At 41.8% G+C, this 27,719-nt stretch overlaps 1 protein-coding gene across 1 annotated transcript in view; it reads left to right on the forward strand.

Moving 5' to 3' along the window:
• myo10 (myosin X) overlaps nucleotides 1-27,719 on the forward strand; it is a 127,514-nt gene that overhangs the window by 40,200 nt on the left and 59,595 nt on the right. Inside the window, exon 3 of the mRNA XM_026149129.1 lies at nucleotides 16,112-16,270. Coding sequence (XP_026004914.1) covers nucleotides 16,112-16,270 — 159 coding nt within the window. The remainder of the gene's footprint in view (nucleotides 1-16,111; nucleotides 16,271-27,719) is intronic.

Here is a 27,719-nt window from a genome sequence, read left to right on the forward strand (position 1 = left end):
GTCCTTCCATCCTACTGGGACAAAACATTAAGTCTATATGCCTGTTTGCTTAGCAGACAAGAAGCATTCCCATCTTTCCCACACCTGTTCTGTTGCTGATAAGAAAGCCCAGGCTTAGCGAGATCTTCCCATAATTTGGGATAAGCTCAAAATCCCTAAACTCCATATGGCTCTGCATAACATCTTTGATCCACATGTTTTCAAAACAGTGGATATGGAGGATGTAGGGCAGATGGAACTGGGTTTACATTGTTTTGGGTTGATTATTAAGAATTAACATGCCTCAATCAATCAAGGAGGTTTTGATGTTAGATTTGAAAACATCTTCTGTGAGCTGTTTTGTTCCATAGATTTGGACTGAAGTGTCACGAGTACCCAAAAAGTTGGTTTCTGCACACAATGGTGGTCTATTGACTCCAAACATTAAAGTAATCACTTTAAAGACAGCCAAAGGTGCCAGCATCATGTGGTGTCAACAAACCAGAGCACATGTAAGAGCAGCATTTGGCTGGCTTCCTGTAGATAGTCACACCTCTGTTCTCATCTGGATTGCTGGGTGTCTAACCAACTTTCTGTTGCGTTTCTTTATATAGGCAGATCGAAACAAAAAGTAGACCCTAATATTATTTTCATTGTTTGTAGTATTAGTTGGGATGGGATACATTTGTTAATGTGAAGGTACCTTTTAGGACAGGAGTGTCGAACTCCAGGCCTCGAGGGCCAGTGTCCTGCAGGTTTTAGATCTCACCCTGGGTCAACACACCTGAATCAAATGGTTAGTTCATTAGCAGGCATCTGGAGAAGTTCAAGACATGTTGAGGAGGTCATTTAGCCATTTGAATCAGCTGTGTTGAATCAAGGACACATCTAAAACCTGCAGGGCACCAGCCCTCGAGGCCTGGAGTTCGACACCTGTGTTTTAGGATGTTGCGTTGGCAGATGAATGAATTTAATTGTATGATTGTTTGAGTAACTGAACTACAGCTTGCAAACTGAGACAACTTCTTATGGCTGATGTCCACATGTTGGTGTGGAGACATCGGTCACGCCACTATTTGGAACACTTAGACTTTACTCCATTTCCCTAATGCCAAATTTGGCAACTGATCATTACCCAATCCACATTGCACCAGACACCAACAGCCCATCCTGCAGGAAGTTGGTCTACAGGAGCTCAGACCCATGCAGCTTATTTGGGGTCGGCTTTTCTCCACCTTTGAGCCCCTCCAGATTGTGTGGGGCCGTGGCATGGCATGGTATCTTGTTCATGCGTGAGGGAAGAGCCAAGTGGGAGACTGATAGGTGGACTGGTGCAATATCAACAGTGATAAAGAGATAAGGTGAGGAGCTTGATCATAGCCAGTTGTGGTGGTTCGGATAATTGACATTGCGTCAGTGATAACTAACTTGACGTGAACTTTCTGTCTTCTGTTAGCTGAATCGTTGACCAGGTAGTTCAGGTATGTCAGCTTTTTTTCAAGAAGGTTCTCGTCCCTCGGACACGCTTAAACTGAAACTGCTTACAGTCTTTCTACACTAGTAGTTCTAACCAGAACCAGCAGCAGGAGAAGAACTAAATGATTTGTCATTTCACTGAACTCACGCAAGTGTGGGGAAGTGAAACTGCAAAAAAAACCTGAATCTGGAGAAAAAAAAGTGCTTAAGAAAAAGGAAAAAAGGTGGGCTTGTCTAAACTAAACCCTAACAAGCCAAACCGTGGGTCACAGGTCACAGGGGCGACACACTGTCTTACAGACTACCTCAACTTTTGTGTGGACACAGTCGCCCCTGCTAAGACGGTACGGTGTTATCCTAATAACAAACCGTGGGTAACACAGGAAGTCAAAGCTGTCCTCAACATGAAGAAGAAGGCTTTCAGGAGCAAAGTGAAGGAGGAGATGAAGGCAGCACAGCGGGAGGTGAAACGCTGCCTGAGGGAAGCAAAGGACACCTACAGGAGGAAGGTGGAGCAGAAGTTGGAGAGGAACAATATGAGGGAGGTCTGGAATGGTGTGAAAACCATCACAGGCCACAACACCAAGAAAAGCACAGTGGGGGGGACTGTGGAGAAGGCAAACGAACTCAACAACTTCTTCAACAGGTTTGACCAGCCCACAACCCCCTCACCCTCACCTTCACTACAGAGTCCTCTCCCCACTCTCCTGCCTCCCTCGCTTCCCCCCCTTCCTGACACCATGACACCCCCCTCCTCCAATCCCTCTCTCAGCAGCAAGACATCTCCCCCCCTCCCCTCCTCCCAAACATCTCCCAGTGTCACAGTGGATCAGGTCAGGAGGCAACTGAGGAAGCTTCGCCCCAGAAAGGCAGCAGGCCCAGACAAGGTGTGTCCTAGGATGCTTAAGGCGTGTGCTGCTGAACTTGGGGAGCCGCTACAACGAGTCTTCAACCTCAGTCTGCGACTGGGGAGAGTGCCCGCCCTATGGAAGACATCCTGCATCGTCCCGGTCCCCAAAAAGAACCGGCCCAATGAGCTGAATGACTTCCGACCGGTGGCACTGACGTCACATCTTATGAAGACTCTAGAGCGGCTCTTCCTCAACCTCCTCCGACCACAGGTACAACATGCCCAGGACCCACTACAGTTTGCATACAAGGTGGGTGTCGGAGTGGAGGATGCCATCCTGTACCTCCTACACAGAGCCCACTCACACCTGGATGGGGGAAAAGGCACGGTCAGGATCCTGTTTCTTGATTTTTCCAGTGCCTTTAATACCATCCGGCCCTGTATGCTTCAGGAAAAACTGAACAGGATGGAGGTGGACCCCTGCCTGGTGGCTTGGATCTCCGACTACCTCACCGACAGACCACAGTACGTCAGGCTGAAGGACATCACGTCTGACACAGTGGTCAGCAGCACAGGAGCACCACAGGGAACTGTGCTGTCCCCTCTTCTCTTCACCCTGTACACCTCTGACTTCTGCTACAACTCTGAATTATGCCATATTCAGAAGTTTGCAGATGACACAGCCATCATGGGGTGTATCTGGGATGATCAGGAAGAGGAGTACAGAAGTCTGGTGAGGAACTTTGTCGCATGGAGTCACACAAACCACCTGCAACTCAACACCTCAAAGACTAAGGAACTGGTTGTGGACTTCGGGAGGTCCAGAGAAGGTCCACTGCCAGTTCAGATAGAGGGGGAGGAGGTGGAGGTGGTCAACAAGTACAAGTACCTCGGGCTGTGGATGGACAATAAACTGGACTGGTCATGCAACACAGAGCACCTGTATAAAAAAGCCCAAAGTCGACTGTACTTCCTCAGGAGGCTGAGGTCTTTTAACATCTGCAGGAAGCTCCTGAGGATGTTTTACCAGTCGGTGGTTGCTGGAGTACTTTTCTATGCTGTGGTGTGCTGGGGGAGCAGCACAGCAAAGAGGGACTCATCCAGGCTGGAGAAACTGATCAGGAGGGCTAGCTCTGTGGTCGGCATGAAGCTGGACACTCTGGTGACAGTGGCAGAGAAAAGGACATTAAAGAAACTGATGGACATTATGGACAATGCTGGGCATCCTCTGCACACGGCCATAAACAACCAGAAGAGTCTGTTCAGTGACAGGTTGCTTCTCCCCAAGACAAGAACTAACAGACTTAAAAACTCCTTTGTCCCACACGCCATCAGACTGTTTAACTCCTCTCTGGAGGGGAGAGGGAGGGGAAACAGGAGGACAAAGGAGGGGGGAACAACTAAGCTGTAGTGCCTCTTCACCTCACTGTACAATACCTTGGGCAATACTTTTTGTAAATAGTCAACAGTGCAATAGACTCAATACTTGAAATGTGCAATTCACTTGTATTTTTATTTTTTATTCCTATTTATTCTATTTATCCCCTTTGTATATTTTATTTATATTTGTCTCTGTATTTATATATGTGTGTGTGTGTGTGTGTGTGTGTGTGTGTGTGTGTGTGTGTGTGTGTGTGTGTGTGTGTGTGTATATATATATGTGTGTATATATATATATATATATAAAAACACCCAGCACGCCCCTGCGGGCGGTTTATCCTTCAAGCTCGGGTCCTCTACCAGAGGCCTGGGAGCTTGAGGGTCCTGCGCAGTATCTTAGCTGTTCCCAGGACTGCGCTCTTCTGGACAGAGATCTCCGATGTTTTTCCCGGGATCTGCTGGAGCCACTCGCCTAGCTTGGGAGTCACCGCACCTAGTGCTCCGATTACCACGGGGACCACCGTTACCTTCACCCTCCACATCCTCTCGAGCTCTTCTCTGAGCCCTTGGTATTTCTCCAGCTTCTCGTGTTCCTTCTTCCTGATATTGCTGTCATTCGGAACCGCTACATCGATCACTACGGCCGTCTTCTTCTGTTTGTCTACCACCACTATGTCCGGTTGGTTAGCCACCACCATTTTGTCCGTCTGTATCTGGAAGTCCCACAGGATCTTAGCTCGGTCATTCTCCACCACCCTTGGGGGCATCTCCCATTTTGACCTCGGGACTTCTAGGTTATACTCGGCACAGATGTTCCTGTACACTATGCCGGCCACTTGGTTATGGCGTTCCATGTATGCCTTGCCTGCTAGCATCTTGCACCCTGCTGTTATGTGCTGGATAGTCTCTGGGGCATCTTTACACAGCCTGCACCTGGGGTCTCGCCTGGTGTGATAGACCCCAGCCTCTATGGATCTTGTACTCAGAGCTTGTTCTTGTGCTGCCATGATTAGTGCCTCTGTGCTGTCTTTCAGTCCAGCTTTGTCCAGCCACTGGTAGGATTTCTGGATATCAGCCACCTCCTCTATCTGCCGGTGGTACATACCGTGCAGGGGCCTGTCCTTCCATGATGGTTCCTCGTCTCCCTCCTCTTTCTTGGGTTTCTGCTGCCTGAGGTATTCACTGAGCACTCGGTCAGTTGGGGCCATCTTCCCAATGTATTCTTGGATGTTCCTTGTCTCATCCTGGACTGTGGTGCTGACACTCACCAGTCCCCGGCCCCCTTCCTTCCGCTTAGCGTACAGCCTCAGGGTGCTGGACTTGGGGTGAAACCCTCCATGCATGGTCAGGAGCTTTCTTGTCTTTATGTCAGTGGCTTCTATCTCCTCCTTTGGCCAGCTTATTACCCCAGCAGGGTACCTGATCACGGGCAGGGCGTATGTGTTAATGGCCCGGATCTTGTTCTTACCATTCAGCTGACTCCTCAGGACTTGCCTGACCCTCTGCAGGTACTTGGTGGTTGCAGCCTTTCTAGCGGCCTCTTCATGGTTCCCATTTGCCTGCGGGATCCCCAGGTACTTGTAACTGTCCTCTATGTCTGCAATGTTGCCTTCTGGTAGTTCAATCCCCTCAGTTCTGACTACCTTCCCTCTCTTTGTTACCATCCGACTACACTTCTCCAGTCCGAACGACATTCCAATGTCATTGCTGTATAGCCTGGTAGTGTGGATCAGTGAATCGATGTCTCGTTCACTCTTGGCATACAGCTTGATGTCATCCATGTACAGGAGGTGGCTGACAACTGCTCCGTTCCGTAGTCGGTATCCGTAGCCAGTCTTGTTAATGATCTCACTGAGGGGGTTCAGGCCTATGCAGAACAGCAGTGGGGACAGAGCATCTCCTTGGTAGATCCCGCACTTGATGGTAACTTGTGCTATGGGCTTGGAGTTGGCCTCTAGTGTTGTACGCCACATCCCCATTGAGTTCCTGATGAAGGCTCTTAGGGTCCCATTGATCTTGTACAATTCTAGGCATTCCAGTATCCAGCTGTGGGGCATTGAGTCATAGGCCTTCTTGTAATCAATCCAGGCAGTGCACAGGTTGGTCAGTCTGGTCTTGCAGTCTCGGCTGATTGTTCTGTCTACCAGTAGCTGGTGTTTTGCACCTCTGGTATTCTTGCCAATTCCTTTCTGTGTCCCGCTCATGTATTGACCCATGTGCCTGTTCATCTTAGCCGATATGATGCCTGACAGGAGCTTCCATGTAGTACTGAGGCAGGTTATTGGTCGGTAGTTGGAGGGGACCGGTCCCTTCTTGGGGTCCTTGGGGATCAGGACCGTCCGGCCTTCAGTTAGCCATTCCGGGTGTCTCTCGTTAACTAGCAGCTGGTTCATTTGTGCTGCCAGACGCTCGTGGAGTGCAGTTAGCTTCTTCAGCCAGTAGGCGTGAACCATGTCGGGCCCTGGTGCTGTCCAACTCTTCATACTGGAGACCCTTTCTTGGATGGATATATATATATATATATATATATATATATATATATATATATATATATATATATATATATAAAAAACAGTTCTGTAACTGTAACTTTGGTCGTTGCTGTGCTTTTTTTTGGAAGTCGAATTTCCCAGAGGAACCCACCCGAGGGATTAATAAAGTTCTATCTTATCTTATCTTATTATAGAGGAACCTTTTTAGGAATTGAAAGAGTCCAGGATGTTTAATATCTGCAGTCTTCCACATGTTTGTGCTTCAGTGAGTTCCACTGCCACCTATTCTCCTGTTCAACCAAAGCCTTTAAAATCAGGCCAGCAAACAATAACCTGTGCAAGCTGTTTGGGTGGATTTACTCTGCACTACCCTCCTGTGCTGACAGCTTTAACAAAGACTTCCTGTGTAGCCAGTGAGCAGCAGAGGGTCACTACCAGAGGACAGCCGCTAAATGTGAGTGCTGAGGGATTTAGGGTCATGTTGAGCTGAAGTATTGTCCTGAAGATTTACTGGCAGATTAAGGCATTCTTATCTCCTGGCCTCTGCTCGTTCAGAGAGTCTGTTAGACCTGCCGTCCACTGAAGCTAATGACTCTCCTCACCACAGTAAAAAATGTCAACTAGAGGATGGAGGGGTCCGTCTCTCTTTACATCTGTCGCCTCAGGAGTCCACGTGAACTTGGCGTTCTTAAAACTTGTAATGTGTTTCCAGCAGGTCAAAGTTTTCTCTTACTGAGTGAAAAATCTCTGCTTTTCCACATCTACATGATAAATTAGCACGAAACCTTAACAAAGCTATCCGTGGATCAGACAGATCCTACAGATATAGGAGACACTTTGGTTTGTTATTTGTTTTTTGTAGTGCCACCATTCATGCTCCCCTCAGGATGAGTTGTAATGGTTTTATATCCAAGTAACTCGAAATCTTTTCTTCCCTCTTACCAGCCATTTTTCATTATTCCAAGTAATAAATTTCAGCCCGTAGCATGCTAACTGACTCGCTGCTTTGGAGCCTCACAGTTCAAACAAATTATGCTTTGTGGTGATAAAGTTGTCTTTGTTAATAAAGTTTTCCTCGTATTACTCATCTTACCTGTACCTTCACTTCCTGTACCTGTTTCTTCTCTTGTGTCTTTCTCTTTTTTTTTTTTTTCCAATACATCCATCTCTGTTGTCCATTTAATTTTTCTTTATTTTTTAAAATTAAATTCTTTTTTAAATTGTTTTATTTTAATTCTCTAATCATTTGATAATTTAACTTGTTTGGGTTTTATTTTTTCTCATTTATTTTTGGGATTCGTTTTTTTTTTTAAATGTTAAATGACTCTTTAATCCTTCTTTTTCCTTCGATCTCTTCATTATTCTTTGGGTTCCCACCTGTTTCTTATTTTTCTCTCTTCCATCCTTGTCTTTTTTCTATATTTTCTTGTTATTCATCTTTTTGATTTCCTTTTATTTCTGCTTTTCATATTACTCGTCTTATATCTCCTCTTTCTCATATAGTTTATTTTTCTCTCAGCTCCTTCAGTTGCTGTAAACAGCTGTGATAATCTTATTGAGGATTGTGTGTTGAACGGTTTCTTTTTGATAAGCTCAGAGTTAAGAACATAAAGGCACTACACTCTGCTCAAGAGCCTCAACAATACTAGTAATGGTTACTTATAATCGCTTACTGCACACCACAAACTAGTGTGACTAGCATCAGGAGTGGCCTTCTGTTCCGTCGGCTCTCCTGTAACTAAAAAAAGTGCCTTAAAACAGTATGTGACTGCAGTGTGTGCCCTTGAGCAAGACATCGTACCTCCTTTGTATCATTAAGCGAGTGCTGAAGTCGTGATACAAACAAGTGTGTTTGCATGCATGTCCATTGTCCTTTTGTGCATTTGTGTGAACTCATTCTAATTCATAGATTTAAATATGAAGGTGTGTGTTCGTGTGTGTCTGCCAGTTGTCTGTTGTGTGTAACTGGAGATGAAGGTCACCTGTTCAGCTTCAGCGCAAATGCTGCTCCTTGTGAGGAAATCCAAAGCTGACGAGTCAGAAACACGTTACTGCAACACTGTTAACATCACAGTGGCTACAGAGTGAACGCTGTGGGCTCATAAGTTACTGAAGTGCTTCACTAGTACAAGTGCAACGCTGCACGCTTTCTGATGGTTTTTAAGGCTTAAAGAATAAAAGTGTGTTATTGGAGTGGAGTTGTATTTAATTATTATTATTATTTCCCAAAATTAGCCAAATATAAAATTAGCCCAACCTGTTGCTTACAGCACTGTGCACATGTGTACACGTGTCATTTATTCCTATTGCACATGGTCAAACAACAATCTTTGAATGCTTCTTTCTCCTTTTTTTGAAGTAATGCAAAGACAACATACTGCGTTTAATTTTCTGTCAGCGTTTAAGCACCCTGCTGCTAAATGTGTCCTTTTTCTGTTACTTCGGTGTCACTTACACTTAGTGACAAACAACAAACTATTGAACTAATTGGAATTAGTGTGTTCAGCCTGAGTGTAATCTAGCTGCTAAAGCCATTAAATCTGCTGAGCTCTTAATCCTGAGGATAAATTTGGTGACACCAGACTCGGGATAAAATTCAAACTTTTATTCCTTCTACCCAGAGAGAATAATGAAGCTTTGAGTGGCCTTCAGTGGTTAAAGTGCTGTTAAATGTTAGAGTGTGTGTGTGTGTGTGTGTGTGTGTGTGTGTGTGTGGACACCTTTCTGTCAGAGGTTGCAGAGTTCCTCTCGTCTTGCTCGGGTTTCAGTGTTTTTGACGGTGCAGACAGTCTCCTCCTCCTTCACTGACTGCAGGACAATACAGGAGGAGATGAATGGTGATTCAAAGAGCAGCTGCTGCTTTTGATGATGATGAAAGGTGGGGGAGTGAAGCTGGAGGAGAGTGGATGGTTACCTGTTCAACTCGCTGACAGAGCGAGGGACAGCGAGGGGCCGGAGGGCTCAGTTTTCCCTCCTAACAACACATAATGAAGAGTTTCATTTCCCCTCTCCTGACAAACTGATTACTGGCACGAAAAGTCAGAGTGATTATTAAATGTTACTGAAGTAATTAGCCGCCTGCAGCCTTTTGGTGTCTGTTAACACACAGACTCAGTCTGATGTTCAGACATTTTAGGTCCTAATGCTGTTTCATTAAGGCTTTTGTTAACCCACACCTGTTCTAATAGGTGTGGGTGCAAAAACAATATAAATACTAGCAGCATAGAACTAGCTGAACTAGCTCTGGGCTAGCTGTTATCTCGGACATTTGGCGGGCACGTCTCCACTCCCCCTGATTTAAAAATTTGTAGATTAAACATCCAAGAAGCAAAATCACCTGAGAGGATTTGTCAGACTCCCCATGGAGACTACATGCAGTAGTATCAAACAACTATAAACACCACAGTGGAAATTCCCTGTTTTATAAACTGAAGCTAAAGATAAGAAGCAGATAAAGGCTTTTAAATTGTTTTTAGTCTGGGAATTACACCTTTGACTCATATCCTTTCATCGTGGTAATTACAGCCATGTGGCTCGCCAAACTGATAGAAAAAAGTAGGAAAATTTCACATAAGCAAAAAATAGAGAAAAAGTAAGTACTAAAGGCTATATTATAAACATATAGCCGGGATAAAATGATTCAGAAGCCCCTTGTTTTGCTTTATGAAAAGATATTGGCAATATTTCAAGTAAAAAAAGTAGCAAATTAAAAAAAAAATTTATTGGGGTCATTTGAGACTTTCAGAGCGAGCTACTGGCCGATAATCTGACGAAATCTGCACTTCTCTTAGAGAACAGGCCATGGAATAAGTATCACCATGATGGGTGATGGACCAGTCGAGGGGAAAATCCTTCGCTGCTAATTTTAAGTTCCTCTCTAATTGCCTGAACGTAAAGTGAATTCACTTTCCGGATCCATCTAAGCAAAAACAACAGAGTTTATCCGGTTTGATCCAGGAATAGAGCCTGTTGATCCAGGAGTACAGCAGTGACCCCACCCCTGCATCCTCCTCGCGTGCAGTGATGCTGTGTAATGGCTTTGTTTCACTGAGATTTACTCCTGTTAGCATCTGTCACTATAGGCTTAGCGCTCGGGCCCCCGTGGCTTTGTTTTCAAGGCGTGGACCTCCACGAAGACAACTGAACCAATTAGAAATCTAATTGGGTCATTGTGGATGAACAATCTGTGCTCTCCTAGTGCTACAACCATAGAATACTGTTCATAACATAAGAGGTTGCCATTTTCCATCCAGGACTGAACCTCTAAAAGGAAAATAAGGAAAGAGATGGTATTTAGAGCCATATATATATATGCTCAAGGTTTTTGGGGTGTTAAAAGGTGGATTTTTTCTAACTTCATTGTGTAACATCCTAGTTGAAATAAGTACAAAGTGAAAAGGTGAAGGTGAAGTTGTTACCTGACAGATAAAGGTGTGTAAAAAGTAAATACCTGCCCTTAAGGTTCAGGGCTCGCATGTTTGACTGCTGGCTATAAACAGTGTTTACATTGGACTAGTCTAACAAGACTGTTCACCGTACAACAGTTTGCCTCATAGGGAAAAGCAAATAGTTTGAAATGGCATTCATATACGCATCTTTCTTTCTGGGGTTTCCCAATTCCTTTACTTTGGGATAGCGATGCCTTTTATTGTACACATAAAAGTTAAAAAGCCCAAAGCCCATGCCAAACTGACGTATACCGAGTGTTGAGCTAGTTTAGTCAACATCCTTGAGCAACTCCCTCATCTGAGGCAGTCAGCATTTTAATGTGGCCGAGTAAAGAAGCTCTTGTTTTCTCAGATGTTTGCTGTCAGACAACAAAAACGAAGGGAAACAGCCACATCCCGTTATGACCCATAGAGAGTAGAGCTCTGCACTCCTAAAATCCTGATCTTACGACTGTGATTGTGATCTGACAAACTCACCATTCACACGAGTTATGATCTCTTGGAAAGTTACAGAATGACGAGGCTCAACCTAAACCTTTCTGCCCCGGGAATGATTCTTAAAACTTGGAAATGAGTTCATATTTGTACCTTTACTGTTCTCTCATGTTGAAGTCAGTTTGAATTAGTTTTTGTTGGAGGCCTGAAATAAAGTTTGTTTAACGCAGACCTTTAGACATGAATTCTGAAGCTGCTGTTTGTCACAGAAAAACGTTTTGCTAAGAAGTGGCTAAATTAAATTACTCAGGTTTTTGGGGAAATTTAACATCATGCAAAACACACTAAGGATGCTTCATACATTTATAGCCCAACATTAGTGCTGAACTTATTATGATTAGTGTTGACATTTTGTAAAGATCATCTTGAACAAACCTGACAGACTTCAAGACGACACCAACAGATGAATAACTGAGAAACTTAAAGACAGGAGCGCTATAGCTGAGGGTTTCATATATAGTTTGAAAACAGGTGCTACAGGAATGTATGGGGGGATGTCAGAGACATGTCGAAGTTAGTAAAATAGAAGTCATGGAAACTGCAAGTGAGGTGACTACAGAAGTGTAAACCTCTTTCAGTTTAGCTTTCGTTACCAGAAGTCAAAGTATTTTGACTTATGTGGTGTTCTGACCTGGAGTAATGAACCCGTCTGAACATGCCGGCAGGTTTTGAACGGCTCTTGGACTCGATCACGTTTCATCCATCTAAAGGAAAAACACATTTGAGAGATGAACTGAATCCCCTGAAGCGTCACCGAGAGAGGAATGTGAGAAATGAAGCCTGGCAGGATGCTGAAGGGCAGTTTTGGTGTTAATGTGTGTGTGGGGGTGGGGGGTCAGATGTGATCGACTCCTCAGACAGAGACTTGTTTTCTTCTGGAAGAGTCCCTCGGCCTCAGCGGGTCACCAAATGGCTTCAGGGCCCCTCTGCTGTTTGAGTTTGTGTGTGTGGATACGCTGAGATGGCTGGTTCATAAGGGTCTCATTTTTATTCTTGGTAACAATAGTTTATGTGGACAAAAGAAAGAATTTAAAGTACACGGCATCTTTGTAACGTCTTTCTGTAATTTTCTGTTACGTTGTTTTTCAAATTTTCAAATGATGGAATATTCACTTCATTATTTATGTTTTTTCCAGCCTATTGAAACCACAAGCCAACTTTTTCCTCTTTTGGTATCCTATAAGCTACGGCTTTACCATTTCCCAGAATGACCTTTGGAGTGGTGATTGTTTTAATGTGGTGAATATGCAAACTCTAGCTCGTCTCTAAAGCCGTTTTCACATGAAGTCAGCACTCCCTGAATGTTTTTAGGATTTTTAGGCTTTGGGCTTCATGTAATTCCAAAGTGTACGGTGAAGATAAGGTCTGAAGCAGTTAAAGCACCAGCTACACCTGTAGTGTAAACAGTTTTAATGCTTGACCAACATTTAGCTTGTAGCCTTAAAGTTCTTGTTGATTAACCAGCAGAACCACATGTGAGAATGGAAACATTTTTACATTAGCTGGTCTTTAATGTGCCGGCTTGTTCTTGTGTGAAATGTGTTGAAGTCCAGTATTCACTCTTTTTTTTTTTTTTTTTAGCTCGTATATTGGTCGGTAACATCTTGAGCTTTTACTGCTAAATGTCTCATTATGTTCAGCACTTTGTTTCCAGTAGAGGCCGTTGTTGGAAGAGAGGATGATAAAATGTGCTGTAATGCTCTGTATCCCGAAGTTCTGCAATAACTGAAATGCTGCATTATTTCACCTCGTGTGTCATTGCTAAAGGTTACTGAAATATCTGGGAAATGCCCCGTTCATGTGTGTTGCTGAAAATACTTCGTGGTTTGGTTGTTTGGAGAAAAGGCTGAGACAGCAGAGGGTTTGGCTGCTCTGCATTTTCCATCCCAAAGCCAACTAGACTTAAAGTCAGATGGAGTAATACCTCACTGATGAATTTATAGCAGTTAAATAAAAGCGATTACCAACAGAGTCCAGCAGTGAGGACAGTTTTCTACTTCAGAATCTGATAGTTGTCTTCTGAAAGATGCCCAGACCTTCCTGCAGTGATGGGTCATTATTTTGAGCACATCTCCCTTGGTGATCCTGCAGGCTGCAACTCCCTGCAGAGCAGTGATAATTGGAGGTCTGCCCTAAATTAACCTCTCTGTCTCTTGCTTTTCACAACTGGACCATCGTGTGGCCTTAAACAGTTGGCACTACTGACTGACTGTAGAAAGCTGCTTAGAAGAATGGCCTCTTTGTCGAAATGCTGAAGAGATTTAAGCCTGTTGCATGGTTGAAACTCTAGATTTGTTCCTTCTGTGTTTACTTTTCTATTTGGATTTCATTTTTATTACAAATAATTCCAGAAGACTAATTGGAGGTGAAAAAAGTTAATAAATATAATATTTTAATACAGAAATGGTCAAAAATAGTATATGGTAAATGTCCTTTCTTTCTGATACTGCTATCAACGTTGTGACTTCTGCATGATGTTCAGACTCAAGTTTGTGGTCTGACCATGAAGGCCAAATCAATTTTTAAGGAAAGATACTTTACCAAAGAACACGGATGAGAAATTGTGGCTTTCCAACAAGCAGAAGTCATGACATCACACGTTACATGTTTCAGCGCTCAAATGTCCGCTTAGTCTTTGTCTCTCTTCGCTATAACAGACAGGTGTGTCTCCGGCTTATTTGCATGCATAAATTCACATTCTGAACAACAAATCTCCACGAGAAGCCTTTGTGGTGGTTGAGGCCTGATGTCCTTAACTACAGTGTAAACATGCATCAGATCTCAACAAACTGAGTCTGTTTGGATTTTGCACAGTTAGTTCAACCAAATAATAATAATAATGAAATAAATGGATGGTGGGTTGATCTGTGCACCAATCCTTTAAGGATTTGATTAGCTTGAGTTCTTCAGAGTTAAATGTAGTGTTTGATCAGACTTTTAAGGCTGTCTGATGATGGAAACCAACAATTTATACATTTATGCAAAGAGTGAACTTAATTTGCCCTCCAAACTGAATCACAAGCAAGATAGAAAGTTGGCTTTTATCTCAGTAATAGTTTTATGAAACACACAGAAGACTGAACATAAGGTGGAAGTAATACAAGTTTAGAAAACTTTGGTAATTAAATGACAGACTGAGTTTCATAATGGTTTGAAAATGCAGTGGGGTATTTAACAGCTATCACTAGTTTTGACGAGACGTTGCAGGACGAGAGTTTAGTCTCAAGAAGCTGTTCGGCCTTGTCCTCAGACACATGATAAGAAGACATCTACTGATGGCTGCCCTTGTCCAGCTCCAGATTTCATGTAGTCTACAGGCTCAGGGTCAGGTTTATCACAACAAGCCTTGAATTATAAGCTGTGAGGAATTACAATACTTTTACATGAAACCTTCCAGTTAAATGCTGCCACCTGCAAAATAATAGCAGCTTAATGGAGGTGTATTTTCAGCTGGAGGTCTAAAACAAATCTAAGGTTTTCATTTGTTTCTTTGTAGTTTTTCTTTTGATTCACAAAAAAACTAAAGATCCATCTTGTTCAGTATTCTTGTGCACTTTCTCTTTATGCAAAATAAAAGCACCTGTTTTCAAAAGAAGCAGGGATATCTGACCACTGTGACATTTCTTAAACCCTTCAAGAGATTCTCGCCTTGACAGCCATCTCAAAATGTCTCAAGGCATTTAAAAAAACATTTTTAAAGGAGGTATTTTGAAACATTATCTATATTGACCTTTCAATGGAGCATAGAGACTGCATGCACTGAATCAGCAGTCAGTTCTGATAAATGGCTTGCAGCTTTGTCCCTAAATAAAATGTAAACTGCTTTTTCCCCTGGGAGGTAGATTTCTACCATCATCTTAGCTCTTGTGTAATTCACTCATAGATTTTCAGTGTGCTGTGTCTCTCTCATAGTCTGTGCCTCTGGTATTCCTACTTCTCTACCGTTTTCTGAAGTTGTATCTTGCATGCATTGTGTCCTGTCTTCACTAGAATTCATAATCAGTGGGTTTTTGACACCTTTAACCTTTAACATGTGGAAATTCTACATCAAATATATTGTGTTTGCCTGTAACCACCAAACTTTGCATCTCATCCTTTGAGTAACATAAGATCAAAGTTGTCAGACAGAATACTATTCATTGTAAAAGCATACAGTTATTATGGTTTACTTTTGACATCCATAATATCTGCAATTTGTAGAAAAAGAAGTTGTGTTAAGCTGGACACATCGATATTTCCTGTCATGGTTCAGTCATTTTTCTCAGCTGTTTTCTGTTACGCTTCATCATGACTGAGACATGAAACTATGCACCACAACAATGTTTGCTATGTGTTCTTGGAATTTCATGTTTTTTCTCATTCTAGTTTATCCCTGATAAACGCACGTGAATGCAATTTAATTCTAGAACTTTAATTATGTTGAGTTTCAAAGTAAAAGGGGGAAATGCCGTCGGCTTTGTTCGATACATCTGGGTTTTCAGAAGTCTGAGCTTTTTAACATTTCTCAGAAACTGCTGTGGTCTGGTGCTCTTGCCTTTATCTGTTCTCGTCTGGCTCATTCTCTCACAAAAGAGCCAAACCGAATGAAATTCAAATCTAAAAATGCACTTGTAAAACTTGTGGTAGAAAACTGGCAGCCTGATGTCCACATCTGGCCTTAAACCAGAAACTAAATGACCTGTGACCAGATCAGACTTTAAGAGGAAGTTGACATGGACCAATTCTGCTATAAAACAGCATCTCAGGAAACTGCTCTGCTGTAGGGATAAATGATTTCCTGTGATTTTTAACATGATTGCCTCTTAGGGGATATATCGCCCCTAAAGTTGGGGAAATAAAGTCTGAGTAAGATGAGGGTTGATTTTATTAATTCTACTTCAAAGATTTCCTGCAGTAGTTCTTTGATCCTCTGCTTTTAGAATGTCAATGTGGATTCATGTGATTATCATTTACGTAGTTTACATATGGACTTTTTCCATTTTCTGACCCAGGTGTACACCTACAAGCAGAATACGCTCACCAGGCAGAAAGTGCAACCCATGCACCGTAGCAGCATCAGAGGGGTGGAGGACATGGCGAGCCTTGAGGACCTTCACGAGGGCGCCATCATGCACAACCTGTACCTGCGCTATAAACAGAAGTACATCTATGTAAGTTTCCTCCAAGCAATACTTGATGAGAACAACACAGTGATTGATTTTTTTTTTTTGTCCCTGGTGAAAATCCTACATATTAATATGAAGACTGACCATGAATTGAAGCTCAGCTGATCTGCACAACAGCTGACGGTTCCACTAATGCCCTTCAATGCAAGTCTTATTAGTCTCACCTAGCATAATCTGTGCAGGGGGTCTGGCTGCTTCTGGGATTCCAAGAGTGCGAAGGAGTTCTCTCCACATCCACATCAGCATGCTAAAGGGCAGGGAGGTTTTAAGCACACAGCTATTCCATCAAATAAAAATTACCACAGATGGAAATAATAATCTTCTTTTGAGTATGGTGGTCCTGACTGAGCTTCAACAGTTCATCAACATGTGGTTTACTTGCTAAATATTGCTGAATTTGCAGTTTCAGTCCCTGGGATAACTCGGCAGAAGTAATATGAGGCAGGTTACAAAAAACAAAATCTGAACCACTAGCATCAAAAACCAGAACCAATCTGAAGTCCATCAGCGCTATCAGTGCTTGCGTTGACAGCTTGGTTTGTCAAGGTACATTACCTTCATCCATCAGCTCTGCAGCATTCTCCCATGAATATCTTGAGTTGCTCAAACATTGCACAACAGCAGGGATAACCATCTAGAAACGAGCAGGTGAAAGAGATGGTTGGGTCAGAGAGCTTTCCTCTGCTTTAAATCAGTGCCAGGAAATGGGGACGTGAGAGAGCTATTGTATCTTTCTGGAGCTTCTTACTGGTCTGTACATGACTGTAGGATTAATTGACAGTGCAATCAAAGCATATCCCTACATGGATCTTTGGCTCCTCTGGGATATCCTGTCAGAAAAAGTTTGGCTTTCCAGCTCAGATTTATTACAAACGGGACTCAGTTTTCAGGTTTACACAGTGTGAAGCTGATTCAAAGGTTTGGTTATTTAACTTCCAAGAAACACATGTAGAGACCTAGCAGGGTATCGATGAGGGGTTTCCCAAAACACAAACCTGCAGGACAGCTTCTTGATTTAGTTCCTAATGTTCACTGTAAATACAACATAGATTAAACTGATATTTTTGGTGGATTATACATAGACTTTTTGCAAACACTTTTATGGCTTAAAAACCTAATATAGTATAGTATAAATAGAATTTTGGGGTTGATTCTGATTTTCTTCTTTCTATGTCAGCTGTAGGTGGATTTGCTCAAATTCACTAAAGTCAGCTTCTGGTTTTAGTCACTTCCTTAAAACATATATATGAAAAAGCATTTCAAGAATAATAAATCATAGTAGTGGCAGTGCTCATTATTTTAACCCTTTCACACATAGTGGCCACTGCAGTGGGCAGCTAGTCAAAGGCTGTTTTCTTGTATTTGTGTCAGTGTTGATGGCACACTTGCACATAAACCACTACATTGGACACCAATGTGTCCCTCCATACCCTGCCACCCACTGGCTGTTTCATGTTACTATAGATGTATGATGTGTGTCATTGTAATTATTGTTATTTAACCCGTTCATTAAGTATTTTTATTCGTCTCTAGGCATGAAAAGATGAATAAAAATACTTAAGCCAAAAATCCTGATTGAGGTTGTCATAATTCATGCATGACAGTGTTAAAGAATGGCCTAATTATAAAATGTTAAAAGAATGTAGAATAGCTGCATAAATGTAACCATAAACAAATTGCTGTTTCCTACTTAAAAGGGTCTGTTTTTACTTTTTAAAATGCTTTGTAAAACCACATGAACACCTGCCATTGTTCTCTGTGTAAGAGCACACATGTCCCATTTCCCAGCACAGACACACACCAGTGCCCTTAAAAAAGCTGTCTCACATTCCCTCAGACATTGGCTCATCCGTGCTGGCACCTAAGCCGCACCCTAACCGCTGCCCAAATGCAGTGCAAGCTTAAAGATTTACACTGTGAGTTACTATCTTGTTAGAAGAGAAGTCTTCAGACCTGGCTAAGGTCTTTGGCACTTCGAAATGGTTTTTCACAGCTTCAAGTTGTATTTTTCCCCTTTTTCTTAGGAAAGGATTTGTGTCTCTGTCTATATAACATAGTGCATCACATCAGCCTTAACATTCTTAATCTGAACCCTTACCTCAAAAGTTGCTGCCTGCTGTTTTTTGGGGTTTTTTTGCATTCAATTTAAGGGAGTTAATTTTAAAATGCAGGGCTGGGGTTACACAGTTGGACAGTTTTAACCCTGTTAAACAGTCCAAACACTAAGTTAACTATTTTGCTTGGATCGTTTTATTCTCCCAGAAATGGCGGCCTTGTGACGCCTTTGCAGAGTATTTATGCAGGTGGTTGAATTCTTAAACATTACTGCACTGTGACCAAAGAGCTTCAGATGAATTTAGCCTTGTTATTTGTCCTGTGGTTAGTGTGGTTATTTGCATAAACTTTTACTGTTCCACTCTGTTTTTGAGAGGTTTAAAGTATTGTTGTGCTTGTTTCTGGTGTTTCCATGTTTGCGCTATTGACCAGGCGATGAAAAGCACCAAACCAAATAAGGCGAAGGATTTTGAGTCCCTTTCAATCAGACGTTTGTTAGAAACTGGACGCCACGTAATGGTGGTCCTTGTTTGGCAGCCAAAAACAGAAAAGTGCCAAGTGAGAGGGAACACAATTAGAGTTGGCTGGCTTAATCTCCTGAGTTGTGAGAAAGAACAGTTGAGATGCTAAAGGGACCAAAAGAAGGTGATTTTCTTGGTTAATCCAAGTTAATAAGTCTCATCGTGCTAGTTAGTGCTGGTGTGAACAGTAGTAGCTGTAACCAGGAGTGTTGATGACAGGATGTTACCATAATGTTGATTACTCCTCCTTGAACACATGATATCTGCATTGTGTTATTGTCCTTACAACGTTTTAGGTGTATGCATTGTCCTGCATCGCACAGTGAGCTAGCAAACAAGCAGCTCTGTTGCTGCCCATCCTAGTTAAAGTAAAGAAACCTTTCAAACCCTCCTGCTCCGGTGAAACGCAAAGGAATATGTGGAGCAAATGGCTCTCAACCATTTTGTGCTTATGGTTTAAAGAACAAACCTGAGCCAGCACTTTCTCCAGCGAAACAAGCTGTCAACAAAGGGGGCATTGTGCTCGCTGTACGCAACAGTCATGCTAACCTTTGACAAATGCCATCTTGTTACTTTAATAACATCTGAATGCTCCCGTATGGTCGAAATTATCCAATCAATTCATCACAGCCACCCAATCTCTGGCCTGACATTTTTTTTCTTTGGGCCAGAAGCTGGAAAGAGGGGAAAATTAGAGGGAATGTTTTAATGGAGAGGGTCATGGTTAACCAAAGGGAAGAGCTATAAACACAATACTGAAGTCAGAGTAGCCAACAACAGTTTCTGCTGCATCAAGGATCAAATATGAAACTGGTCAAACCCCAGTTTAAAGGGTTCAGAGTGATTTACTGTTACTACCACCACTACTCATCCTCGTCTCCTTTGTTTTCCTCGGGCTTCTTCTTCTCTTTCTTTCTTTTTCTTCAGTTCTTATAATAAAATTTATTTATTGCAAAGGAGCCATATGTAGAGTTTAGATTCCAGGAAAAGTACATGCAGTGAAAAACACAAGCAGAACAAGGTGATGCATAAATTCAGCATATGAATAAAGAGCCTTGGTGGATTTTCTCAGCGGCCCTGTAGCCATAATATCTTTTTAAGCTCCATATTTTGAATTACATTTACAGGATAATGAAGCAGATTTCAAGGCTTGTTCTACTCGCTGTAAAGGGTTTTGGATAAAACTTAAACTTTGGTGGTGAAGCTTGAAGAACATTACAAAACTGTTTTGTTGTTAATCCAAACAGCACAATAAATCTGAAAGCATTCCAGCTGGACAAATCACACAAGTCCTTGTCAAACATCCATTAAAAAGCCAAGCTTGGATGTGGACACGGAGAACATGGAAAGAACACAATACAGTGGGGGAATTTGTGGTTTTGATAGATTTTTCACGAGTACAAACCTGCTGCAATCACATAATTAAATGGCCACAATGAATAAATCTCTGGCCTCAAAGAAAGTTGTATGGTGATGACGATGATGGGGTAGAGGTAGATTTTTCTATCTATCAATATGTGCACACTCAGAACAAAGCAAGCAAAATCTCAATTATAGTTTATACTTTCTGGGGGCACATGTTGATTTTTGATGGTGTAAAAATACAGAAGTGATTATTTTGAGCTTTTTCTGGTTGGTTTGACAAAAAAATATTTTTGTTTCAGCTAAACTGCATCAGAGCTGCTAGCAGCACCATTACATAGACAGGGGATTCGTCTGTAGGCTACCAGACCTCTGTGTGTGTGTCTGTGTGTGTTTAGTTGCTGTGATTGTAACCAGCTGTGCTGTCGACTGGTGGCCTCACTCGTCTCCTCTGCAGATTCCACTGCAAGCGCGTGCAGAAACACACACACACACACACACCACCAGAGCTACTACCCGATTTCTAAACAAGGGATCTGGGCCAAAAGACTCCGCTTCACACACACATGCACACATACATTCTTTAACTCAGAAATCTCTGACTCGTCTGTACCCCACGGTCCTTCTTTCAAACACACTGACATTCAGTTTTCTATCACATGCTGTTCTTTTTTTCTCTGTCCCCCATCCCATCAACAATTTTCTGTGACCTCCCGCTCATTTCTCTCCACACACACACACACACACACACACACACACACACACACACACACACACACACACACACACACACACTCTGCAGGGGAGTTCATCCAATCAGGAACTCTTTATTCTAACCAGGAATGTTTTCGTGTCCCATGTGCTATAAACATAAATAGGACGATGTCATGTGATGGCAGCAGATCCCCATACAGTTTATTTTTCCTGTTTACACACAGAAAACTCTGATTGTTGATTGGTTGGAATGAGAAGTTTGACCGAAAATAACAGATCAGGTCCTGAAAGCATTTGAACAATTGCTGGTATATGTGCTCTTTGTGCCTGATCACATGGTCATGGGAACATGGATATAAAGATGAAAGTTTGGACCTTCTTACATGAAAGCTTACATAATACTTTCATACACAACTCTTCATCTTCTGGCCACAGGCTCCAAGGCTCGTTGGATCTGCAGCTACTTTTTAAACTATACAACAAAAGTTTTTTTTTTTTTTAAAAACAAAAATAGAAATGGGTATAAGGAGATGAGACTATCCTCCCCCAGAAATCTTCTTTTATAAGAATCAGAGCACTTTAACCTAAGTGGCTGTAGTTTGCTTTTCTTCATTTTCTATCTTAAAGACACTATGATGTTATGGTGCTCATCCTGAACAGGGCCACAAGTTTGGTTTAGTGTATGTACAAAAATTCAGACTTCAGACTGCTCTAAAATCCTGGTTTCCCAAAGTTGGGCTATATCATCTCAAACCAACCCACTTGGTGTTTAAAATCCTAAGTTTGTGAGGGGCAACCAATCAGACGAGAGGGAGACTTTAAAGGGAGAAGAGCTAAAAGGGTTCATTTCAGTCTGTGGATGAACTGTGGGTCTGCACTGATGCTCAATGTAAGATGCACACATTAGCAAAATTGGTTAGAGGTTTGGAGACGCTGTCTGTTCTGGAGGGGACGATCTGCAGAAAGGGCATTGAAGAACGTTCCTGCAGACCCGAGGAATCCTTGATCATATGAGAATCTGAGAAATCTAAAATATGTTTGTCTGTTAGACTCCCTTCTTTTGGTTTTGAAAAACAGTTTATTTTGACATGCAGACAAAAACAGTCCTTGCAGTGCATGTGAAGAGTTAAGAGAACTAAATATAATGGATCTAATAAAAGAGACAACTGAGTTTCAAGCAACATTCAGCTCAGATGTCTTAGTGGTGACACTGAGGCTAAGCTACAGCATGTTTGTTCTTTAACATTTTGGGTTATAATAGAAGCAGTGTTTTCTGCCCTAACCGTAACCCCAACCCCGCCTACAGAACTATTAACTGTAACCACAGGGGTGGGAGCAAATGGCCTTTGTAATCAATCAGAATCGAGATGACAGCAGATGGATCATCAGGTAGAGCGGCACAAAAATGCTTCTTCATAGTTCAGAGAGGATACCTGAGAAACAGCTACTAAATCACTCTTCTTCCTCGTAATAGGTCTGATCATAGGCTCTGCCGGCTCAGGCAGATTTAGCACAGAGCAAAATCCGTCTCATCGCTCGCTTCGGTTATTTTGACAAGTCTGCATGTCTGCTGCCGGCCCGCTGACAGACTGCAACAGGCAGCTGCTGCTCCGCTTTCACAAGCTCTTGACTCATAGCTGTGAGGATAAACGGGGGAGGAAGAAGTCCAGAATGTGTAGAAAGTCTGTACTGACAATGAGATCGACTGCTCAAAACCAGATTACAGATGGACCAACTTCCAATGGTCTCATTTGATTATCTGAAGTACTTGCAAACAAAGAAGCTATGGGTGGAATGTGGCTTTATAGCAGTAGAAAGGCTGGTTTGGTGTTTTGAAATCCCGCTTTGGGGTCATGTCTTAATATCTGAAAAAATCTGGATGATGCAAGCTCAGAGAAGGGAGGAATCGAAAATGACTGTTTATGTGGAATTTTCCTTTCAGATCAATAGTTTAGCTGGGTTGGATTATGTTTCACTCGTTTTCCCTCTGTACATATCTGCTGGGTTTGGGATTAAGCCACACACACAAATTCCTTCGGAGACTCTGAAATACAAACCCAGTTTAGTCCTTTTTACATTTTTAGAGATTTCAGCCAAAGCTGAAGAGTTGTGATTACTGTCAGATGTGAGGAAACGTCCAGCGTTATACATGCATACATGTCTATGAATAACATGTGCTGATCTCACTTCCTTTAAATCCTGATTTTGGTTTTTTTATTTATTTTTTTTAAATGTTAGCAAAGACAACAACATTAGTGAACGTGGCTTTTTGCTCCATTTTTGTCTTTTTTTTTTTTTTTTGGTTTGCTAGTTACTTTGTGGCTGAAGTTCGTCCACCCATCTGTTATTTGTTGAGTTATCTTGAAGAGCGAGAAACAGATTTGTCTGGAATCTGGTGTACAGATTACTCCTGGCTTGGTTGATTAGATCTTTCTTTCAGGCTCATATCTCTGACTTATCGTTTTAGCTTCATTAAGATGTGGTTTTGGGCAAACAATCTCGAGTCTAACCACTACTCCTGCGGTGTGGTTTAAACTTACATAGCCCATTTATGCAAAATTAGGTAAAGTGTTTAATTTCTAGTTAGAAAGTTTAATGAGCAGTGCACTGACACGATTGATTCATGAACATTAATGAGACTGATGAACACTTATATGTCGAGTTAGAACTCGGTGGTGTGACTTTGTGTTTTTGAGCAATCACAGGACCTCCGTACAGAAACAACCAGGCCACAAGCTGGACTACATAGCACCTTGCATAGCACTTTTTTTTTATCATATTTGCTAATTGAATGTGAAGAATCTGCTGAATCGGCAGATGTCAGTTAATGTGGGCTGGATTTAGCTTAGCTTATCTGAAACTCATTTGAAACTTGTTATTAGTAACAATAAATCTTTTATAATTCATACAGCTACAAAGATGATGCTAAATGGGGACTGTACACCAAAAACACACAGTTTCAGAAGCAAACCAATAAGGTAACTTTCACTGGTTAAACTTAAGGTTTCTGGCGCCGGTTAAGCTCACTGCACCCTTTCAAATAAAGCCGTAAAAAGGCAAAAAAAAGGAAAGTTGAGGTGTCTTATTTTTTCAACTAGAAAATTAAAACAACTGTTGTTCTCAATGCATCTAATGGCGTTTGTGCTTTAGAGATATGCAGAAGTTGTTCTTTGTCATTATACACATGTTCAGTTTCATTAGCGACAACCCCAACCACAAATGAAGAAAAAAATGCATGCTTGACAATTCAAACTGTTTTCCTTCCAAAAATGTCACACAGGCCACATAAAAGTTGACTAACATGAAGGAGGGAATGTGAAGAGGCAATAACTCTGCAACTGAAATTTAGGATAAGCGTCTCACAGTGCGACTTGCTATTCAAATAGGAATGCAGCATGAAATGATGTGCTGGTTAACATGAAGACAAAACAGACTCAGAGCTTATAGATGGAAGTAAAATGCTTGGGATTCCAAAATCCAGTTGAGTTGTGGTAGCAGAAGCTTTTTGTGTATGATGTATCCTCCAGCTGTTACCATGACCGTGCCAAAGAGGACGTAGCGTGGAGACAAATAACGGAGCAATGACAGCCGTGTTGGCTCTGATTATCATTATACAGCAGACATGCATCCAACTTCCTGCCCAGGTTTATTAGATCCATGTCAGCACAGCAATGAACTTGCAAGCTCCTTAAAGTGAGGTTAAGGTTATGGCTCTACTATCACGTTTCTACAGTGATATTTTTTTTCATTTGTAAGAAAACTTTTTATTCAGCATTATAGCTGAAGCAAAAGCTGCACGTTTCACAAGGTGTTGACAGTTTTGGAAAAACCGCATCGTTTCAAAAATAAATGGGCATCTCCTTTCTTTCACGCATGTGCATCAGCAGCAACATTAAACCTAAACAGCGGATCAAGATGCCTTTAAATGCCAAGTATAACAAATGCAAAGGTATGTGTGTCTTGTGACACAGTAATTCTGCAGAATATTCCCTCCTCGCTCCCCTCGCTTGTACATTTCCTGCCGTCAGTAAGGCAGGTTTGCTGATGCTTTTTCTTCTGATCCTGCAGGGTTTTTTCCCCATCTGGACTTCATTTCCTTCTCTGTGAATTTATCTGGCTCTGTCTCAGAGCCATCTTTTTTTTTTTTTTTTTTTGGAAGGTTCTGACGCCCTGCATGCCTTTCTCTGCTCTACAGTTACACCATCATCAGCCACTGACGCCTTTCTATAAACATAAAGGCGCTCCAGCGTCTGTTACTGCTATCTGTCAGGGGGGAAAAGATTAAGCGGAGGTCAGTTTGAGAAGATATCTGCATTTGTCAGCTGTTTTTAGTTCTTGAATAGAAGGAACACAATGTCAAAATGTAACGTGATACTTTTATCCGTAATCCTATTTTGATTATCGGGGACTCTGCACAGATTTGTTGGTTGTAGAACGTTTATAGTTTTTTAGAATTGTTCAAAATACGAATGGGATAATGCACGAAGATTCGTGGTAAAAAATCAACCAACATTGCGATCAATACGCAAAATGTTTATGTAAAAGTCATCCGAACATTATCTGTGTAATGCTTTTTTAAAATCAGCATTTTGGATTTTTGGTGAAAAATTAGGGGCAGTGCTGCCGAGCTATGCAGCTGTAGGTGTGAACTGTCTGCTAGTCACAGAACTGGGCGTCTCCAACATGTCTGTGCCTTTTGTAGCCTTTTTAATTACATTATCTTACAAATGAATGTCACCTGCTTTGAGGTAAAACCCATCCACGCAGTCTATGTTCTAGTTTTAATGAGTGGTTCGTTAATCCATTAATTAGCACTGATTAGCAGGTATGTGATCTGTGCAGAGACCCATACAGCTAATGTAGCTTGCTAGTGTTAGCCTATCATCTCTACACTGAGTCTGCAAAAAGAGCAGAGAAAAAAAAATGTTAATCTTATAAACATTTATACTGGGGCTGCTGCTGCTTTCTTTGGGATTTGGGGAAAGCAGTGTTTCAGAACAGAAGCAGCTGATTTAATCATATTTTTTAAAGAAGCCATTATTTCTCTGGAACACGCTGAATAAAGAGCAGATTAAGATGTATTATTGTTTGTGTAACTGAAAAATGTTTCATTGGAATCCACTGTAATGCAATACATTTGAGAGAAGTCAGTTTTATTTATATAGGCCAATATTCCAAACAGCTGATTTTCCCCTGGGTTTCTCTTGCGCACGCACACACACACACACACACACACACACACACACACACACACACACACACACACACACACACACACACACACAGTACAAGAAAGGGAAGAAACCTCCAAAGGAGCAACAGAAGAGGAATTCCTGGACAGAGCATGGATCTCGTTTCTTTACACACCTGTGGAGCTTTCATCTTATTTTTCTTGGGTGTCACTTTAAAGCTTATTCCTGCTGCCATGTGTGGGCAGTGGAATAAGCTGACGCAGATGACATTGACATTTATCTTGTTTCAATATTCACTGTGCTCTTAGCTTTTATTGGGTCTCTGCCAACTCATTAAAACGTTTGGCTTTCTTTATTGAAAATGTTTCACTTTGACTGCATCTTGTCGAGTGCAGAGCAGTTTTTGAACTTTAGGCTTAACTGGAAACTTTTTCCTGCTGCCCCAATGAGGCTGATGACAGAAATGAAAATGAACCTGACCAGAGAAAGAGCCAGAACATGCTTAAATACTACATTATACTTTTCTTTTTACCCAGTATTAGTATAAAACATAGATTGTTGGAGATTTAATAATGAGTGCTGCCCAAATACAAATGTTTCATTTACAAATGATGCATGCTCGACCATCCAGGTAAGGAAATCCCAAAAAGTTGATTGTGTTCATCTGGGCGTCGCGTTTTCAGTCGGAGAAATGTTTCGTCACTCATCCAGGTGACTTCTTCTGACTGAACAGACTCAACTTTTTGAGCCATCACGGTGTTAAAAAACTTTGCTTTCACTGCTATGAGTCCCACAGGTTAAGCACTTCAAACAAACACTGTAAAAAGTGGCTATCGCATTACTCGGGTCACCTCAGTGGGATGACTGCAAGTATTCGACACCACACATGCAGGATGAGGGGCCGCAGTTAATCACATCAGCCAGCAGGGCGGGCTTCTGATGAGAGTCACAGCTGGGGTGCTGCCAGGGAGACTGTTACCACGACGGACCAACAGGGGGATGTAATTGGGTCCAAATGTTTGTAATTCATCGAGTTAAGGGCAGGCACAAATTTTCCCTAAGGCTGTTTTATTATTTATTTTTTCTCTAACTTGAAGCAGCGCTAACTGTTTTATGTGAACTTTGCCCTTTAGACTCGTGCTTAAATATTACTTTCCTTGTCATGTTTTTTTTTTGTTGTTTTTTTTGTTTTTAAGAAAGGGTTTGAAGGTTTTTTGTGGGGGTTTTTGTCCACTGGTCGGTTTTACAGACTATCAGATGTCATTTTACTCGACAGATTAAGGTTTCTGAACCAAATAGAAACGCAAAAAAGACCATTATAAAGTTTTAGTTTGAAAAGTCATGTTTTTAAAGCCTGGGGTTTTATTATCATGGCTTTTAGAAACTAGACACTACAAGTGAGGGACAGATCTTACTGAGAAGGTACAGGCAGGATGACCTGTAGCCATATATGCTAAAGGTCACACCATGTGAATCACAAGACAGCACTACCCTGAGGTATACGGAGCTCTATTGCCATAGATGGTGACCATAATTTGGAAAAAAAATCAGGCTGTGCTTAATAAGACTTGAAACAAGAGATTGAGACGT

The sequence above is a fragment of the Astatotilapia calliptera genome, chromosome 18, assembly GCF_900246225.1.
Source record: "Astatotilapia calliptera chromosome 18, fAstCal1.2, whole genome shotgun sequence".
NCBI lineage: Eukaryota > Metazoa > Chordata > Actinopteri > Cichliformes > Cichlidae > Astatotilapia > Astatotilapia calliptera.